General features: G+C 71.3%; 5 protein-coding genes across 13 annotated transcripts; 4 read left to right on the plus strand and 1 right to left on the minus strand.

Annotated features, from left to right (window-relative positions):
• The first annotated feature begins 965 nt into the window (after positions 1–965).
• On the plus strand, positions 966–4,207 carry ACP5 (acid phosphatase 5, tartrate resistant). Of its 4 annotated transcripts, XM_075738133.1 has the most exons (6): positions 966–1,111; positions 1,832–1,876; positions 2,288–2,533; positions 2,735–2,862; positions 3,014–3,368; positions 3,686–4,207. In XM_075738133.1, the coding sequence occupies exons 2-6, from the start codon at positions 1,859–1,861 to the stop codon at positions 3,920–3,922; spliced, it is 984 nt and encodes a 327-aa protein (XP_075594248.1). In that variant the 5' UTR covers positions 966–1,111; positions 1,832–1,858; the 3' UTR covers positions 3,923–4,207. The 4 variants fall into 4 exon arrangements, with proteins under 4 accessions (XP_075594248.1, XP_075594246.1, XP_075594247.1 ...); XM_075738131.1 differs by lacking the exon at positions 1,832–1,876 and having other exon boundaries at positions 1,035–1,111; XM_075738132.1 differs by lacking the exon at positions 1,832–1,876 and having other exon boundaries at positions 1,108–1,190.
• Positions 4,208–4,299: 92 nt separating this feature from the next.
• ELOF1 (elongation factor 1) lies at positions 4,300–5,479 on the plus strand. Its single transcript, XM_075738134.1, has 4 exons — positions 4,300–4,436; positions 4,645–4,762; positions 4,890–4,960; positions 5,052–5,479. Exons 2-4 carry the CDS (start codon positions 4,647–4,649, stop codon positions 5,114–5,116), a joined length of 252 nt encoding a protein of 83 aa, XP_075594249.1. The 5' UTR covers positions 4,300–4,436; positions 4,645–4,646; the 3' UTR covers positions 5,117–5,479.
• Positions 5,480–5,766: 287 nt separating this feature from the next.
• Positions 5,767–9,217, minus strand: CNN1 (calponin 1). The gene is made up of 7 exons (XM_075738128.1): positions 8,932–9,217; positions 7,919–8,040; positions 7,628–7,694; positions 7,366–7,503; positions 6,980–7,090; positions 6,699–6,845; positions 5,767–6,211 (listed from the first exon to the last, which is right to left on the minus strand). The coding sequence occupies exons 1-7, from the start codon at positions 8,992–8,994 to the stop codon at positions 5,984–5,986; spliced, it is 876 nt and encodes a 291-aa protein (XP_075594243.1). The 5' UTR covers positions 8,995–9,217; the 3' UTR covers positions 5,767–5,983.
• A 912-nt stretch (positions 9,218–10,129) lies between these two features.
• ECSIT (ECSIT signaling integrator) lies at positions 10,130–12,609 on the plus strand. Of its 2 annotated transcripts, none has more exons than XM_075738141.1 (7): positions 10,130–10,318; positions 10,439–10,805; positions 10,923–11,146; positions 11,390–11,444; positions 11,669–11,817; positions 12,110–12,212; positions 12,298–12,609. In XM_075738141.1, the coding sequence occupies exons 1-7, from the start codon at positions 10,256–10,258 to the stop codon at positions 12,588–12,590; spliced, it is 1,254 nt and encodes a 417-aa protein (XP_075594256.1). In that variant the 5' UTR covers positions 10,130–10,255; the 3' UTR covers positions 12,591–12,609. The 2 variants fall into 2 exon arrangements, with proteins under 2 accessions (XP_075594256.1, XP_075594255.1); XM_075738140.1 differs by having other exon boundaries at positions 10,140–10,318; positions 11,390–11,474.
• Positions 12,610–12,802: 193 nt separating this feature from the next.
• ZNF653 (zinc finger protein 653) lies at positions 12,803–16,528 on the plus strand. Of its 5 annotated transcripts, none has more exons than XM_075738143.1 (9): positions 12,803–13,209; positions 13,398–13,441; positions 13,700–13,918; positions 14,158–14,565; positions 14,838–15,003; positions 15,520–15,637; positions 15,726–15,840; positions 15,935–16,034; positions 16,201–16,528. In XM_075738143.1, exons 1-9 carry the CDS (start codon positions 12,920–12,922, stop codon positions 16,376–16,378), a joined length of 1,638 nt encoding a protein of 545 aa, XP_075594258.1. In that variant the 5' UTR covers positions 12,803–12,919; the 3' UTR covers positions 16,379–16,528. The 5 variants fall into 5 exon arrangements, with proteins under 5 accessions (XP_075594258.1, XP_075594259.1, XP_075594262.1 ...); XM_075738144.1 differs by having other exon boundaries at positions 14,161–14,565; XM_075738145.1 differs by having other exon boundaries at positions 12,864–13,209; positions 14,164–14,565.
• Positions 16,529–17,329: the final 801 nt, after the last annotated feature.

The raw sequence follows: 17,329 nt of genomic DNA on the forward strand, positions 1-17,329 counted from the left end.
TTTGGAACCCCCACCAGCAGTGCCCCCCTCCCCCCCTCCCCCCAGGAAACTGGCACCCTGCAATTTTTGGGCTCCCTCCATTTAGGCCCCCCTCCTTCCTTTGGGGCCCCCCACCAGCAATGGGGCCCCCAACATTTGGGGACCCCCCACCAGCAATGGGCCCCTCCCCAGGCAGTGGGAACCTCCCCAAGTTCTGGGTACCCCGATTTCGGGACCCCCGTGTCGTTGTCCCCCAAAACCCGGGGGGGGGTGCGATGTTGGGGGGGCGTCGCTCTCGGAGCCCCCCCCCCCCCCCCCACCACCAGCGTTGCACATTTGGGGACACCCCCCCCCCGGGTCGCCCCTCACCCCCGCACGTGGTAGTGACGTCATTTCCCGTGGGGGTGGGTCGGCCCCTCCCCCCCAGACCGAGGAGAAAAAGGAAAAAAGAAAAAAAAAACCAAAAACACAAAAAACCCCCAAAAGGCGCCGCCCGCGAGCGGGAAGGAGGAAAAATCCGCGGAAAAGGGGCAAAAAAAAAAAAACAAAAACCAGATAAAAAAAGGAAATAACGGGGGGTACCCGCCTCGGCCCGCCTCGGCCCACGGGGGGCGTGGGGGGGGTCGGGGGGTCACGGGGGATTGGGGGGGCTGCGTCCCCCAGCGGCAGGAGCCGCGGCCCCTAGATGGTCCCCACGGCAACGGGGTCCCCATAGCAACGGGGTGCCCTTAGCAACGGGGTGCCCACGGTGATGGGTTCCCCGTAGGGGCGGGGGGGGCGGGGGGGTCGCCTGGGTCCTCTGCCCCGGGGGAGGGGCAGAACTCCGTCACCCTGCCGGAACGGGGGGGGGGGATGGGGGGGGGTGTCGCGGACACCCCAGGGGCAGCCCCGAAACTGGCCGATTTCTGCCCATTCCGCGCATGGGGACGGGGGGGGGGGGCAGGAGGGACTCAGGTGTCCGGGCCCCTCCCCCGCCGCTCCAAGAGGCAAAGGGCGCTGCCCACCCCCACCCGGAGGGACCCAGGTGTCCCTGCCCCTCCCCCCCCCCCGCCACGCGCTGCCCCTCCCGCGGCTGGAGACGACCCGAGTATCCGGGACCCCCCCCACGCCCTCGACCCCCCCCGTCCGGCCGGTGAGATGCGGAACTAGGCAGACTGGTGGGACTGGGAAGGCCGGAGTTTGGGGTGCCCCCCCCGGAAGGGACCCAGGCGGTCAGTTGACCCCCATCCCCTGCTGCACGTGGCCGCGTTGGAAAACACGGCGGGGGGGGGGGGGGGGGGGGGGGCCCAGTGTGAGATCTGGGTCCCCCGTGGAGGGGGGCGGGGGGGGCGCACAGTGTGAGATCTGGGTCCCCCGGGGGGGGGGGGCGGGGGGGGGCACAGTGTGAGATCTGGGTCCCCCGGGGGGGGGCGGGGGGGGGGGCACAGTGTGAGATCTGGGTCCCCCGTGGAGGGGGGGCGGGGGGGGGAGGCCCAGTGTGAGATCTGGGTCCCCCGGGGGGGGCACAGTGTGAGATCTGGGTCCCCCGTGGAGGGGGGCGGGGGGGGGGCACAGTGTGAGATGTGGGTCCCCCGTGGAGGGGGGGCGGGGGGGGGGGCACAGTGTGAGATCTGGGTCCCCCGGGGGGGCACTCCCGGACACCGGGGTCCCGCATTAGCCGTGACGTGGCCGCGGCCTGAGCGGATTTGGGGCATTTTGGAGCTTTCCGGCGGAGGCCAGGGCTGATCCCCCTCGGGCCCCCCGTGTCCCCAGTGCCCCCCCCCGCGTGTGTCACCGCGAGGCGTCAGGTGACGGCGGGGCCGGGGGGGGCACCGGGCGGCGCGACCCCACTTCCCCTTTCGGGTCCATAAAGCGCCGGAGGGGACACGCGAGGGGACACATGAGGGGACACGCGAGGGTGAGTGGCCCCCCCGGCCCCGCGGGGTCCTGTCCCGGCAGCCCATGGGGGGGCTGGGGGGGCCCTTTCCGTGCTGCGCCAGATCCTGTCCTGCCCCGGGGGAGGGGGGGTGCTGGGGTGTCCCCCCCCGGACACCCGGGTCCTGTGGGTGGGGGCTGGAACCCCTGTATTCCCCCGGACATCTGGGTATGTGGGTGGGGGGCCAGGACCCCTGCGACCCCCCCCCAGACTCCCGGGCCCACCCCGGACCCCGGACAGGACCCCTGGGACCTCCTGAGACATGTACCCCCCCCCCGACACCTGGGTCCCATGTGTGGGGGCCAGGACCACTGGGACACCCCAGACCCCCGGGAACCCCCCAGACCCCCGGGACCCCCCCAGACCCCTGGTTCCCTTGGGCACCATCTGCAGATGCTGGCGCTGCTGTGGCTGACGGTGACGGTGGTGGCCGGGGGGGGCCCTGAGGGAGCGGTGCAGTTCCTGGCAGTGGGTGACTGGGGGGGGGTCCCTGACCCCCCCTTCGCCACCCCCCGCGAGGTGGCCACAGCGGTGGCCATGGGACGCGCGGCCACCGACCTCGGCGCCGACTTTGTCCTCGGCCTTGGGGACAACTTCTACTATGAGGGGGTGCGGGACGAGTGGGACCCCCGCTTCGAGGTATGGCTGTAGGGTGGGGGCACCCTGAAATGCAGGGGGGGGACCCCAGTACCTGAGGGGAACCTGAATGTCCCCGGGGGGGGTTGTGGGGAGCCTGGCTGGCTCCCACGTCCCCATCCCGTGTCCCCATCTCTTTCTCTGTCACCCCCTTGTCCCCCTGCCCCCCCATGTCTCCCCCCTCCCCCCGTGTCATCCCCCCAGGAGACCTTCGAGCGGGTGTTCACGGCCCCGGGGCTGCAGGAGCTGCCCTGGTTCTTGCTGGCCGGGAACCACGATCACGCTGGGAACGTCACCGCGCAGCTGGCGTACAGCCACCACTCCCCCCGATGGTAGGGACACCCCACACACCCCCCCCCCCGATGGCAGGGACCCCCCTGGCACAGTCAGGACCCCTGGGCAGCTGCTGTTCCCTGGCATGGCCACCTGCCCGTGTCCCCAGGGTGTCCCCAGGGTGTCCCCAAGCCCCGCCGTGTCCCGCAGGCACTTCCCACACTACTACTACAGCCTGCGCCTCTCCCTGCCGGGCACCAACACCTCTGCCCGGCTGCTGGTGCTGGACACAGTGCTGCTCTGCGGCGGCGGGGACGACTTTGGGATGGAGGGGGGTGCCCCCAGGGGTCCCCGGGATGCCGCAGCGGCGGCGGCGCAGCTGACCTGGTTACGGGGACGCTTGGCGGCCGCACGGCACGACCGTTACGTGCTGGTGGCCGGGCACTACCCGGTGTGGTCGGTGGCCGAGCACGGTCCCACCGCCTGCCTGGTGCAGCTGCTGCGGCCACTGCTGCGGCGTCACCGCGTTACCGCTTACCTCTGCGGCCACGACCACAACCTGCAGGTAAGTCCCCAGCCTCTGGTGGACCCCCCCAAACCTCTCCGTGAGCCTGTGGTGTCTGGGGAGCCCCCCCCCCAAAGGGACACGGGCAGCCAAAGAACCCCCCAGTCCCCCCCTGGGACCCTGGTGGCCAGGGACACCCCTCTGGCCCCAGGGGGTCACTGTCCCCTTGACACCCCCCCAATTCCCGGGGGAGGGGGCCGGGCAGGGACCCAGCTGAGGCGGGGGGGGGAGTCCAGACCCCCATCGCTGCCCCCCAGTTCCTGAGGGGACACGACCCGGGCGTGCGGACCCCTGACCCTCCCCCCTTTGCCCCCCAGTTCCTGGCAGAGGGGGGGGTGGGCTACGTGGTGAGCGGCGCCGGCAACTTCATGGAGGGGTCTCAGCACCACGGGGGGGCCGTGCCCCCCGGCTCCCTCCGCTTCTTTTTCGGGCCGCCCTCGTCCCCCGGCGGCTTCGCCCACCTGCGCCTGGACGCCCACGCAGCCACCGTCACCTTCCTGGAGGCCACCGGCCGCGTCCTCTACCGCGTGGCCCTGCCGCCCCGTGACCTCTGACCTCTGACCCCCGTGCCCGAAACATGCGGCGCCTGACCCCGGCAGAGCCGGGGGACACGTGGCAGGGGGCCGCCCCGGCACGGGAGGAGCTCTGTCACGGCCCCCGTCCCCGGTGTCCCCGGGGGTGTGGGGCGGGACCCCCCGTGACCTTTGACCTTGGAGACATGGGGCGGGACCCCAGCGACCTCTGACCTCGGGGATCCCCAAAGCCCCGTGGGAGCCCCCAGCGCGGGGCCCACACCCCAGTCCCCCCTCCTCTTCCCCAATAAAGGGTTTTGGACGGAACCGCGACGATCGATCGCCCCAAATCCGCCGCGTTTCGCCTCAAATCGGGGCGCTAACCTTCGGGTCACGTGGTGACTCTGAGGCCCCGCCCCCCGGCGTCGGTTGGCTGGGACCGCGCGTCCCTTCGCCCAATCAGCGAGACGGAGTGGGGGTGGCTTCCGGGTCAACGAAGCGGAAGTGCCTGTCGCCGGGGGAAACGCGGCGGGAGCGGGACGGGACGGGGCGGCAGGTGGGGCTCGGAGCGTCCCGAGGGGGCCTAGGGGGGTCCTGGGGGGTCGGGGATGCGACCGGGGGGTGCAGGGGGCCGGGGTGTCGAACTCGTCCCCATTGCGGCCCGCTACGGTTCGTGGCTGCGCCTGCGGGGACTCCTGGACGCCAGGCCCCGAGAGGAGCCGCGTCCGGCCGGGCCCTGAGCGGATCCGTCGGTGTTCCCGCAGCCATGGGGCGCCGTAAGTCCAAGCGGAAGCCGCCGCCGAAAAAGAAGGTGACGGGGACGCTGGAGACGCAGTTCACCTGCCCCTTCTGCAACCACGAGAAGTCCTGTGACGTCAAGATGTGAGCGGGGTGGGGAGGGAGGGCGTCACGGCCCCGGGGAGGAGGCCCGGCTGGGAGGGGGGCCGCAGCCCGGGAGGGGACCCGGCCGGTGGCCACCCCGTAGCAGCCTGTCCCCTGCTGCCCCCAGGGACCGCGCCCGCAACACAGGGGTGATCTCCTGCACCGTCTGCCTGGAGGAGTTCCAGACACCCATCACCTGTATCCTTACCGGGACCCCCCCCCGACCTCCCCAGACACCCCCCCCGACCCCTCCTCTGCCTCCCTGTTAGTGCCTTAACATCCCCCTGAGACCTGTCGGAGCCGGTGGACGTCTACAGTGACTGGATCGATGCCTGTGAAGCTGCCAACCAGTAGTGGCTGGGGCACCCCCTGTCCACAGCACGACCCCGGGGGTGGGGTGGGGGGGTGTCCTATCCCTGCCACCCCTTTGTGTCATTTTGTTTGTATTTTCCACTTTTCTATCCCTGGGCGCGGGGGGCTCTGGCTCAATGGGGACCCAGGACGTGTCGTCACCTGGGGATGGCACCCCTGCTCTTGGGGAGGGGGGTTGCCCAGCCCCGTTGCAACTTGTCCTCATGCCGGGTGTTTAATTGCCGCTCACCAGCAAGCCGCAGGGACCGCGCAGGAGCGGTGATGCGGGGACAGGGGCCGGGCGCGCGGGCAACGTGTTTTGGCAGAGCCGTCCTTGAATAAATGCCCTCGCGGGGCTGGGCCGGGGTTCTGCGTCCTTGTCACTGGTGGCGCCGTGGCGAGGGGACATGTGGGGACACGTGGAGATGGCCCCGTGGGGTCGGTCACCCCCATCCCCTTACGCTGCCATCAGGCTGTCCAGCCGTCAAAGTGTTGTGTCCCCTCTGTGTCTTGGTGTCCCCCCATCCTTGTCCCACCTCCGTGCCTTGTTGCCCCTGCCACCTTGTTCTGTCCCCCCCTGCCTCGCTGTCGCCTGTAGCCCCCCCTCCCACCTCGCCGTCCCCCGTGCTGTTGTGCTTTGTCCCCCATGGAGGTGGCAGGTTTGCATGTGGCTTTTATTGTGCCTTGGTGGCTTCACACAGAGGTGAGGGGGAAGCGGGCGGCAGTGGGGCCAACACCCCCCCCCCCCCCCCCATGCCAAACCCCCCCGTGCCGAGCTGACCCCGCAGGGCTGGGGGCGCGGTGAGGTCGTTGCGGTGCGTCCCTGCGTCGGGGCAGGGCGGTGCGGTGCAAGCAGCCGCTCGCCGGCGGTTACTGGGAGTTGTAGAAGCCGTCGAGGCCATCCTCACCCAGCAGCTCGGGGCCACCGCAGTATTTGGGGTCGTAAACCTGCCGCGGCAGCCCGTACACCGTCATACCCTGCTGTGAGGCGCCTTTGTTGCTGCCCATCTGCAGCCCAATGGTCAGCGTGTCGCAGTGTTCCATGCCCAGGGACGGTTCGAAGATCTGACGCTTTGTTCCCGGTGCCGTCATTCCCGCCTGGGGGTAGGGGCAGCAATTGGGGGGGGGGGGGGGGGGGGGGCAGGGGGATCGGCCCCCCTAAGGGGGTTCCCTGGCTTCGCCGTGGGGTCTGGAGGGGTCCCTTGGCCTCTGCCAAGGGGTCCCCTGGTCTCCCCAAGGAGTCCCTCAGCCTCCCTGTGGGGTCTGAGCGGTCCCTTGTCCTCTCCAGGGGACCAGAGGGGGTCCCTTGTCCTTTCTGGAGGGTCCTTCTCCTCCCCAGATGTCCCTCAGCCTTCTCAGGGGGCCCTGGGGACCTCCCTATCAGCCTCCCCAGTCCCCATGGGGTCCCCATGACTCCTCCATGTCCCCAGATCCCTTTACCTGACTCAGGACACCAACGTGCGTCTGTCCCCCATGCCCCCATCCCTGGCCAGCCCGACATGGCAGGGTCCCCGCGGGGATGGCAGCGTCCCTGTGCGTGTCATGCCCCCCCCGGCATGGTGTCCTCGGTGTCCCCTGCCCTCACCTGGCTGGCGCCCTTGTTGGTGCCCATCTGGAGGCTGATGGTGGCCTGGTCCAGGGGTTGGTCCGTCCCCAACTTGGGGTCGTAGAGGTGCCGCCGCGTCCCGTACGCCGTCATGCCCTGCTGGCTGGCGAACTTGTTGGTGCCCATCTGGGGGAGGATGGCAGGGATGAGTCAGCAAAAGCCTGTGTTCCCCCCCCAAAAAGACCCCCCCTCGGGCACCCCGTGTGCCCTGCAATCCCCCCAAAATCCACCCCCCCCGTCTTCATGCCCCCCCATGTTACCTGGAGGCCGATGATGTTCCTGCCCTCGCGCAGCTTCTCAGGGTGGAAACGCCGCTGTTGCTTCTCCGCGTACTTCACCCCCAAACCCACGTTGTTCCCCTTCGTCTTGGCCTGTGTGAGACCCTGGGGCTCGGTGGGGGGCCCACAGACCCTCACCCCTCCAGACCCCCCCCCCCCGACCCACATTTATCCCCAGTTCCCCCCCAAAACTCCCTTGGGACTCCAACACCCCCCCCCCCAGGGCTCCCCTGAACCCCCAGTTTTTCCCATCACCTAGCAGACAAGGGCGATGGGAGGGACACAGCGGACCCTCCTGGGGATGTAGGGGACCCCCCCCAGTGTCACGTGTCCGTCGTCCATCCCCCCCCGGGGACCCTGAGTGTCACCTGGCTGGCGAGGGCGATGAGGGTGGACTGGACTTGCGTGTGGTTGGTGTTCTCGAAGAGGTCGTTAGCCTCGAAGATGTCGTGTGGCTTCACCCCGTAGCGCGTGATGGCCCGCAGGAAGTTCCCGATGTTCTCCAGCTGCGCGAGGGTCAGCTCAGAGACGGGACCCCCACGTTGGGGGGGGCGGAACGGGATGACCCCTGAGCCCCGTGGGACTCTCCCCCCCAAAAATCCTGCCACGCACCCCCTGCCGTGCCCTCACCTTGTGCCAGTTCTGGACGGGTTCGTTGACCTTCTGCACGGAGCCGGGCTGCAGCTTGTTGATGAGCCTGGGGGGGGGTCAGGGGTCAGGGTCAGCCCAGGTGAGGTCAGCGGGAGGCAAGGGTCAAGGTTAAGGTCTGGGGTCAAGGTCAGCCTGAGCTCCTGGGGTCAGGGGTGGATCACCCTCCCAAAGGACAGCCGAGTTCAGGGTTGGGGTCAGAGGTCAGGGATGGGTCACCCTCCCAAAGGACAGCCTGGTTCAGGGTTGGGGTCAGAGGTCAGGGGGTCATACTCGCAGAGGATGACGCCGTCCTTGAGGCCGTCCATGAAGCTGTCCCCGATGCGGCGGCCGGTGGTCCCCTCGATCCAGGTGCGCAGCTCCCGCTCCCGCTGCGGGTCGTACTTCTGCGCCAGCTGGGGGGGGGGGGAATGGGACACGGGGTGGGGGGGAACGACACCGTCAGGGGGGGACAGGGGGATGAGGGGACACCGTCGGGGGGGGACAGGAGACATGGTCGCAGGGCATGGTGTCGGGAGGACACGGGAGGGGGGACGGTGTCAGGGGGATGTGGGGACACCATCAGAGGGATGGGGGGAATGGGGGACCCCGTCAGGGGACATGGGGGATGCTGTCAGATGGGGGGGGACACGGAAGGGGGTGTGTGTCATGCTGGGGGTGACACACGAGCTCGGCCCCCCACCGTGGGGTCCCCCCAGTGCAGGGAGGGTGGGGTGCGGGGAGGCAGGGGACACGCACACAAGACATCTACCCTCGCAGAGCAAGGGGGGACCCGGCCGCCTGGGCCCCCCCCCCCTCCGCAGGACCCGGCCGCCCGGCCCCCCCCCCCCCTCCGCCCCCCCCCCGGGAGGACCCGGCCGCCCGGGCCCGCCGAACCTTTGCCCATATATAGCCCCGGGCCGCCGCCGCCCGCCCGCCGCGCTCCGACGCCTTATAAGGGTGCGCGGCGGGGCCGGGGGCGGCAGGGCCCCCCCCGGGCAGCCAGGGCCGCCCCCCCCCCCGGGGTTAACCCTTCCCGCGCCGCTCCCCGCAGACGGCTGCGACCGGAGGGACGGGGCGTCCCCCCCCCCACCCCGCGGGGCGTCGAGTGGGGAAACTGAGGCACGGCCGGGGGGACCCAGCACCAGGGACAGCGCCCGGCCCTGCCCCCGCCCCCCGCCCCAGTCCTTCCCCCCCCCCCCCCACCCCCCGCCCCGGTCCTGCCGCCTCCACCCCGGTGGGGTCGGTCCGGTCCTGCTGGACTCGGTCCGGTCCTGCCCGGTGCGGTCCGGTCCGGTCCCGCCCACCTTATTCTTCACCTCGGCCGACAGCCCGTAGGCCGGCCCGCGGTTGAAATGCGCGTTGGACATGGGGTCGGTGCGGGAGGGTCCCGGTGGGGCAGGATGGAGCGGGATGGCTCGGGTCGTGCCGTTCCGGGTCTGTCCCGGTTCGGTTCGGTTCGATTCGGTTCGGTTCGGCCCCGGTCCGGTCGGTGCCGTCGGGTCGGGTCGGTTCCTCCCGGGTCGCTCGTCCCGGTCCCGACCCGGCGCCGCCGCCACTTTTAAAAGTCGGCGGAGGGCGCGGAGCCCCCCCCGACCCGGGATCGTCGCCAACCAATCCCTGCCACCCGCCGCACTGACGTCACCGCGGGGCGGGTGGTGGCGTCATTTTTTCCACATTTAGCGGGGGGATTCCGGGGGGGGCGGGGGGGGGCAGGGGAGCCCCGGGGCAGTCTCCCCACCTCCCCTCCGCCTCCTTCATCCCTTCCCCATCCCCTTCCCCGTCCTCATCCTCCCCGTCTCCCGGCCCCCCCCGTCCCCTCATTCCTGCTCCTGTCCCTCTGCCCCCCCCCGCTGTGTACCCCCCCCGGGTCCCCCCACTCCAGGGGGGCGGGGCCGTCCGGTCGCCGGGTCCTCCCGGTGCCGTCAGGGGATCGGACTCCGCCAGCCCCGGGGGGGGGGGGGGGGTGGGACGGTTCGTCACGGGTGGGGAATGCGCCTTCAACCCCCCCACCCCCCCCCGGACCGCGGCCGGGGGGACCCGGGTGTCCGGGCTCTGCCCCCACCGCCCCGCGGGGACCCGGCCGGGGGGGATGCGGGTCCCGGTCCCGGTCCCGCGGCCTCGGAAGGCGACGCTCCGGGAGACCCAGGGATCAGGGGGGGGGTCCGGGGCCGCCCCCTCCCATCCCATCCGGAGCTGCCGTTTCCATTTATAGCAGCCGTTGCAGCTCTGACGTCACCGTGCCCCAGGTGACATCACCGCGGGCCCCTAGGCTCTGACATCTCCCAGGCGTGCCTAAGGCCACCGCTGTCCCCAGTCCTGACATCATCGTGTATCCCTGGCTCTGACGTCATGGTGTAACCCCGGCTCTGAACTCATCCGTGGGGCCCGCTCTGACGTCACGGGGAACCCCTTCGAGCCCCGCCCTCCCCCGCGCCGCCAATCACCGCCCGGGCCCCGCCCCCAGGCGAGAAGCGCGCGGGGATTGGCTCTGCCTGGTGACCCGGAAGCACTCGCCGACGGTGGTTGGTGGGGTCACCGGCAACATGGCGGCGCCCGGCGGCGCGACCCCGCGGGGGAATCCCGGTGTCTGAGCGTGACCTCTGACCTCTGGCCCGACCCCGCGGCGCCATGAGGCTGCACTGGGCCCACGCGCTGTCCCGGGGGCTCTGGGGGGGCTGGGGACCCTCGCAGGTAACGGGGGGACACGGGGGACACGGGACACGGGACACGGGGCTCGGGCGGGCGGCGGCACCGGGAGCCCAGCACCCCGCTCCCCCGGCTCCACAGCCTTACCCGCTGTCTCCCTCCCAGGCCGCCCGCAGCGTGAGCCGACACAGCAGCCGCCCCGCGGGGGACCCGGCCTCGGGGGCCCCGGCGTGGCGTGACCCCCCCCGCGATGCTCAGGACAGCGACCGCGGTCCCGCGGCCTTCGCGGCGGCGTTGGAGACTCTGGAACGGATACCCGGGCGGCGCGTGGGGCGGCTGGAGCTGGTGGCGGCGGCGCTGGCGGCGATGCCGGCGCTGGGGGTGGCGCGGGAGCGGGAGGCCTACCACCGCCTGCTGCGCCTGCTGCCCCGCGGGCCCTGGGTGCCCCGCGGGCCCATCCAGCGCCTGCTGGCACCCTTCCCCCAGCAGCAGGAGTGCGGCCTCCAGATCCTGGAGCAGATGGAACGATACGGTGGGTGTGGGCGGGGGTAAGGGGGGGTGCCAGCCTGCCCCCCACCCCGGAGAGGGGGTACCGGGGTCTTCGGGAGGGTCCCTGCGCCCACCCGGATGCCCTCGGTTCCCCGTGCAGGCGTGGTGCCAGACGCGGAGACGCGGTTCCTGCTCCTGGGGGTCTTCGGGCCTCGCAGCCGTCCCGTCCGCAAGTGCCAGCGGATGCTGTACTGGCTGCCGCGGCTTCGCCACGTGGACCCCCACCCTTTGCCCTCCGTCCTGCCCCCCCCGGGCCTGGCTGCTGCCCGCCTGGGTCTGCGCCGTATTGCTAACGACCCTGATGCTCGCATCACCGTCTACCAGGTGGGGATGTGAGGACTGGGGACGTGGCGGGCGGACGTGGGGACGGGCAGATGGGGGGACACACGCACCAGTCGTTGTCTGTCGAGGGGATGGAATGGGGATGGGGGTCGAGGACAGGTACAGCTGGGTGGGATGCTGGAATGGGAGATGCAGGGATGGGGACCCTTGGGGACCCCCCCAACAAGGCTCCCGTGTCCCTGGGTCGTTAAGGGGCGGCTGGTGACGACCGTCTCCCTCCCACAGCGGCCAGTGCCAGATGAGGGGGACAACGAGGGCTCTGTCGAGCCCTACATCGTCGGTGAGCGCCGGGGGACCCAGGGAAACCCAGGTGTTGGGGGAGGGATGCGGGCATCTCGGGAAGGGGGGACACACACCCATGTTTTGGGGGGAAAACTGGCACGTGGGGGGACTCTGTGTGGGGTTGGGGACCCTGGTGCAAGTGAGGGACCCGGGCACTCGGGGCGCCTGGTGGAGAGGGAGCCCCCAGTGCCGCCGTGGGGTCCCCAACGTTTCCCTCCACAGGTGCCCAGAGCCCCGAGCAGCAGGAGCTGCTGGCGCGGCACGGCACGGCCCGGCCCGTCTTCGTGGAAGGGCCGTTCTCCCTCTGGCTGCGCAGCACCCAGCTGTGGTACTACGTGCTGCGGGGGGACCCCCTGCCCCCTCACCTGCGGGTGAGCCCCAGGACGGGAGGGGACACGATGAAACTTCCTGTTGCTTGGGATGGGCTGGAAAGGGAGGACACCCCCACGGCCCTGGAGGGGGTGGGATGGGCTACCTGTGGCAACGGAGGGGACCCCCGTGGCCCAGAACGGGTGGGAGGGGATGGGACGGGACCCCCATGGCCCAGAATGGGAGGGGACGGGACCCCTGTGGCCTAGGGCAGGTAGGGAGGGAGGAGACCCCCATGGCTCCGGAGGGGAGCTCTGGCCCAGGATGGGTAGGAGGGACCCCCTGCCCCACCAGGAAGACCCCCCAGACCCCGAGCGCAGCCTGTACTACCCCTTGCACCTCGACCTGGACCTGGAGCGCGGACCCTGGGACGACGACGACTTCGATGTGGACGAGGGTAAGGTGGGGACGGGGAGGGGACAGGGCGAGGAGCGGGGACCCCCCCCCGTGCCCTCTCCGTCCCCCTGACCCATCCCCTGCAGTGGAGGAGGGTCCCGTCTTCGCGCTGTGCATGGCAGGGGCGGGTGACCGGCGCACACTGGGCAAGTGGATCGCTGGGCTGCAGGAGGCGAACCCCGTCCTGGGGCGCACCCCCGTCGTCTTCCGCCTACAGGATGGGGACCCCCCGGCTGGTGCCACCGGGGACCCCCCTACACCCCCCCTGGGGGTGGTGCCTCCCCCCTCCGCGGTGCTGGAGCCCCCCGACCTGCCGCGGGGGTACGGGCACAGCACCCAGGGCGGGGGAAATAAAGGAAACACGGCCCCGGGGGAATAAAGGACGTGTCGCCGATGAAGAGGGGTGTCTTGTGTCGGGGCGGGGGGGGGGGGCAGCGGGGCGGGGGGCGACGGGCGGGGGAACGGGCTCAGTGGAGAGCGGGGATGGAGGGCAGTGCGGGCAGGGCTCCGCGCATGCGGACTGGCCGCCCAGACGCCGACCGGGCAGAGCCTGGCGGAAGTAAGTGTGCTGGGCTCGTCCAGCCGGTGTTTTGCGCATGCGCTCTGCGCAGCGTCGCGCCTTCCTTCGCGAAAAACGGCGCGAGTCGAACCGGAAGCGGCGGTGGCGTCATCGGCAGCGCGCCGCGGGGGCGGGGCGACGGGCCCGGCATGAGCGCGGCCGAGCGGGGCCCGGGCCCGGGGGGCGGCGGCGGCCCCGACCCCGCGACGGAACCGGGGGGCGGCGGCGGCCGTAAGGCGAGGGGACGGCCGCGGTTGACAGAATCGGACCGTGCGCGGCGGCGGTTGGAATCCCGGAAGAAGTACGACGTGCGGCGGGTGTACCTGGGCGAAGCGCACGGGCCCTGGGTCGACCTGCGCCGCCGCAGCGGCTGGAGCGATGCCAAGCTGGCGGCCTACCTGCTGGGCCTGGAGCGAGGGCAGCGCGCCGGGCGGCGGGGGTGAGCGGGCCTGAAGAGCTGGGGGGGCGGGAGGGTCGTGGGCACCAGGAGGGGGGGACGGATCGGGTGCCCCTTACCCGCCTGCAGCTCTCGGGGGGGACGAAGGACGAACGCCCCTACCTTCCCCCCCCGCCCGGTGGGGAGCGGCGCCCCTGCTTGTCCCCAGGCCCCCGCCCCTCTCTCCGCAGGAAGCCGTGGGAGCAGATCCCCAAAAAACCCAAACGGAAGAAAAGTGAGTGCTGAGGGGGTGGGCTGCCCCCGCCGGTGGGGGCCGGGGGGTGAGCGGGGGGCAGCTGGGGCCGGGGGGTGCTGGGTGTGGGGGGGCCGCTGGGGCTGCCAGGGGTGTAGGGAGGGGCTGGGGGGAGATGGGAGGGAGATCTGGGGGTGCGGGGGGGGCTGGAGATAGGGGGAGGTCTGGGGGTGTGAGGGGGATCTGGGGGGAGATGGGGTGCTGGCAGGGGGTGCCAGGCTGCCAGCAGCCCTCCCCCAGGGCGACGGCGCAATGTGAACTGCCTGCGGCACGCGGTGATCTGGTACGAGGACCACCGGCAGCGCTGCCCCTACGAGCCGCGGCTGGCGGAGCTGGACCCCTCGGTGGGGCTCTACACCACGGCCGTCTGGCAGTGCGAGCGTGGGCACCGCTACTTCCAGGACCTGCACTCGCCTCTGCGGCCACTCAGCGACTCGGACGGTGACAGCGATGATGACGGTGTGCAATGGGGTGGGCGGGGGGACCCCGGGGAGGGGGCTGGGGGTGCTTAGATGGGTGGTGGGGCCCTGGGGGGGCGGTTTGTGGGACCCCACTACAGCTTCTGGGGGGCCTTGTCTGCAGGGGTGGGCCCAGGGGACTCCTCTGGGGCTTGAGGGGGGGGGGGGGGGGGGGGGGCGCTCCTTTTGGGGGGGGGGGGTGTTTTAGGGCTCCCCTTGATCTTCTTTCTTCTGCAGCAGCAGCAGCTCCTGGCAGCTCCTCCTCCTCCTCCTCGGGGGGCTGCAGCTCGGGCTCGGAGGCAACGCCGGGGGGGGGCCCTCCAGCCTCAGGGGAGGCGGCAGTGGCCCCCCCCGTGGGTCCGGGCCCCCCTGAGGGCACCGCGGAAGGGCGGGGGGCAGCACTGGAGGCTGTGGTCTGCGTGCCGCTACCGCTGCCTCTGCGGTTGGGCACGGGGCGGGGGGCGCTGGCCGAGGGGGGTGCCCCCGCCCTGCTGCAGGGGCCCCCCCTCCTCATCCTGGCCAGCCCCAGTTATGATGCGCTGGGGGGGCTGCAGCTGGATGTGGCGGGGGATGAGGTGCCCTGCACTCTGCTGGAGGGGGGGGGCAGCTTCCCCCCACCCCCCCTGGACCCCCACATCCCTAAGACAGGTATGGGGAAGGGAGCAGAGCTTGTGGGGATGGGGGGCAGCAGGGTGTTGGGACCTCGGGTGTCAGGGGGGTGGATTGGGGTGCTTGGGGGGTCAGGGGGAACAAGGATTAAGGGTTGGGGGGAGCAGGGCGCTGGGGCGGCCTGGGGGGATTGGGGTCAGGAATCCAAGGTCAGGGGGCTGGGGGGTAATTGGGGGCCAGAGGAGGCAGCAGGGAATCGGGTGCTGGGGTGCCAGGGGGCAGCAGCACCTCACTTGCCATGCTGACGGCAGAGGAGGACGAGGTGCTGGGGCTGAAGCAGGAGGAGGTGCCCCCCCCTGCCGCCGAGCCCCCCCCGCAGACCCCTCTGGAGCCCCCTTTGGAGCCCCCCCCGCCCCCCCTGGCTGAGGACGCCGATGCATCTGCCATCATCTATGAGATCCCCAAAGAGCCCGAGAGGTCAGGAGGGGTTAGGGGGGTCACTTGGGCACCCCGAGGCCCAGGGGTGGTCAGGTTGGGGGGGGGCTGGGGAGGTGTGATGGACTTAGGGGGGTTCCGGGGGGTTTGGGGGAAGTGTGTGCGGTCTTTGGGGGTGCTTGTGAGATTCCCTGAGGGACTGGGGACACAAAAAGGGGGGTGAGGGACTTGGAGGGGCTAGAGGAGTTGGGGGATTTTTTTAGGGTTGGGGGAGATCTTAGGGTCACAGAGGGTCTTTGGGAACCAGGGGGGAAACTCGGGGCAGGGGAGGGAGGGCTTTGGGTTGGGGGGGGCTCTTCTGGAGGGTAGCAGCCTGGGACAGTTTCTGGGTGCTGTGGGGGTCTCTTTCGGGGGAGGCAGAGATGCTACTCAGGGCTTGTGAAGGGGCATGGGAGCTCTCGAGGCCCCTGAATGCCTGCGCCTCCCCCCACCATGCTGTTATCTCGGGGGGGGGGCTCCCCCTCACCCCAGGCTGTGCTGTTCCCTTTCCCTGCGCAGGCGACGGCGGAGCAGGCGGGGCCGTGCCTCCTGCCCTGACCCCGAGGGGCTCCCGGAGCCGATCGCCTGCCCCTACGCCGGCTGTGGCCAGGTCTACGTTGCTCTCAGCAGCTTCCAGGTGTGGCCCCCAGGCCTCTCCTTCCTCTTGCCCCCCCCCCCCCCGAGGCTCCCCCCGAGACTCTCCTTCACCTCTCCACCCCCCCCAGAACCACGTCAACCTGGTGCACCGCAGGGGCCGGACCCAGCAGTGCCCCCAGCCTGGCTGCGGGAAGAGGTTTTACCTGGCCAACCACCTGCGCCGGCACATGGTCATCCACTCTGGTGAGCCCCCGTGTTGTCCCCGCCACACCTCCCCCGTGTCCCCCCACACCCTGCCGTGTCCCCCAACACCCCCCCGCCATGTCCCCGTCCCCAGGCGTGCGGGAGTTCACTTGTGAGACCTGCGGGAAGTCCTTCAAGCGCAAGAACCACCTGGAGGTGCACAGGCGGACACACACCGGGGAGACCCCCCTGCAGTGAGTGATGGGGGGGACGGACCAGTGGGAACCCTGTTTGTGGGCAGTGGTGGGGCCCACAGGTGACATGGAGAGGCGACCCCGCTCTCTCTGACCCCCCCATTCTGCCACCCCCCCCCCAGGTGCAAGATCTGCGGGTCCCCCTCACCCCCCTTTCCCCCCCCAGGTGTGAGGTCTGCGGGTACCGCTGCCGCCAACGTGCCTCGCTGACGTGGCACATGAGGCGCCACGGGGGGCCAGGGCTGCGCCCCTTCCCCTGCGAGCGCTGCGGCAGGCGCTTCGAGCGCCCCGAGGGCCTCAAGTTCCACTCGCTCAAGAGCCACCCTGAGCCCCGTGGCACCTAGGGGGGGGCACCTCCCCACCGGGTCACCACGCCATCCCCGCGGCTGCCTCGCAGCATGTGGAGGGGAGAGGTGCCCCCCGGGGGTCCTGACCCCCCCACCCCTCATGGGGCACCTGGAGCTCCAGGTATTGGGTGGAGCCCCTCACCCCCCCCAGCATCCCCCATTGCCCTGCCCCCCCCCCCTTTATTTATTTCCTGACTCTCTGTTGTCATTTCCCTCTCCCCTGGGGCAAATGGGGCTGGGAGGGGTAGTGGGGACCCTGCTCTTGGTTTTTCGGGGGGACACACACGCAGATCTGACCCCCCCGGGCCCCCCAGTTCCATTAAAGTGATTGATGGCTTTTACCTGCTGCCTCCTGCTCTCTGCCGGGGGGGGACACCCGAGGGGCGGGGGGGGGCCCAGGGAGGGGCCGGGGGCTCCGCGGCCCGGGGGGGGTAAAGGAAAACAGAGCTGGCCCGTGTCGTGTGTCGTGTGTCCTGTCGTGCCCCCCCTCCCCGCGCTGGGGGCGGGGCCTCTCGCACCCTCGCCCCGCCCCACGGGGAGGGGTCGCGACCCACGGCCCCGCCCCGCCGCTGTCCGCGGTGCTGAACCGGCGGCGGTTCCGCCCTGCGCGCTCCTCGGGTCCCCCCCGGCTCCGTTACCGACCCCCCCACTACCGCACCCCCCCCCCCCGCTCCGGCGGCGACGCTGCGGGGTCTTCATTGCGCCTCCTCCTCCTTCGCCCTTCCCCCCCCGTTCTCCTTCATCCCCCCCCCGCCCCCTTCATCCTCCTCCTTCCTCCTCCCCCCGCCCCCCTCCTCCCGGGCCACGTGGTCGGGCGGGGGGGGGGGGCTATGGGGGTCCCGGGGGCCGTCGGGGGGGCCCCGCCCTCTCGGCAGCCAATGGGCTTCGCCTGGGGGGCTGGTCCATTTTGGGGTATGGGGGGGCGGACCGACCCACCTGCGGGGGGCG

Source organism: Balearica regulorum, chromosome 30, assembly GCF_011004875.1.
Source record: "Balearica regulorum gibbericeps isolate bBalReg1 chromosome 30, bBalReg1.pri, whole genome shotgun sequence".
NCBI lineage: Eukaryota > Metazoa > Chordata > Aves > Gruiformes > Gruidae > Balearica > Balearica regulorum.

Coding starts and splice junctions, on each gene's coding strand:
- ACP5 (XM_075738133.1), top strand. Junction 2,534..2,734: donor AGTGGGACCCCCGCTTCGAG/GTATGGCTGTAG, acceptor TCATCCCCCCAG/GAGACCTTCGAGCGGGTGTT. Junction 2,863..3,013: donor AGCCACCACTCCCCCCGATG/GTAGGGACACCC, acceptor CGTGTCCCGCAG/GCACTTCCCACACTACTACT.
- CNN1 (XM_075738128.1), bottom strand. CDS start 8,994: ATGTCCAACGCGCATTTCAACCGCGGGCCGGCCTACGGGCTGTCGGCC. Junction 7,504..7,627: donor CCGTCCAGAACTGGCACAAG/GTGAGGGCACGG, acceptor ACCCTCGCGCAG/CTGGAGAACATCGGGAACTT. Junction 6,212..6,698: donor CCAACAAGGGCGCCAGCCAG/GTGAGGGCAGGG, acceptor CCCTACCCCCAG/GCGGGAATGACGGCACCGGG.
- ELOF1 (XM_075738134.1), top strand. CDS start 4,647: ATGGGGCGCCGTAAGTCCAAGCGGAAGCCGCCGCCGAAAAAGAAGGTG. Junction 4,763..4,889: donor AAGTCCTGTGACGTCAAGAT/GTGAGCGGGGTG, acceptor TGCTGCCCCCAG/GGACCGCGCCCGCAACACAG. Junction 4,961..5,051: donor GTTCCAGACACCCATCACCT/GTATCCTTACCG, acceptor CATCCCCCTGAG/ACCTGTCGGAGCCGGTGGAC.
- ECSIT (XM_075738140.1), top strand. CDS start 10,256: ATGAGGCTGCACTGGGCCCACGCGCTGTCCCGGGGGCTCTGGGGGGGC. Junction 10,806..10,922: donor GGAGCAGATGGAACGATACG/GTGGGTGTGGGC, acceptor TTCCCCGTGCAG/GCGTGGTGCCAGACGCGGAG. Junction 11,475..11,668: donor GGGGACCCAGGGAAACCCAG/GTGTTGGGGGAG, acceptor TTCCCTCCACAG/GTGCCCAGAGCCCCGAGCAG.
- ZNF653 (XM_075738143.1), top strand. CDS start 12,920: ATGAGCGCGGCCGAGCGGGGCCCGGGCCCGGGGGGCGGCGGCGGCCCC. Junction 13,919..14,157: donor CGGTGACAGCGATGATGACG/GTGTGCAATGGG, acceptor CTTCTGCAGCAG/CAGCAGCTCCTGGCAGCTCC. Junction 15,638..15,725: donor TTGCTCTCAGCAGCTTCCAG/GTGTGGCCCCCA, acceptor CACCCCCCCCAG/AACCACGTCAACCTGGTGCA.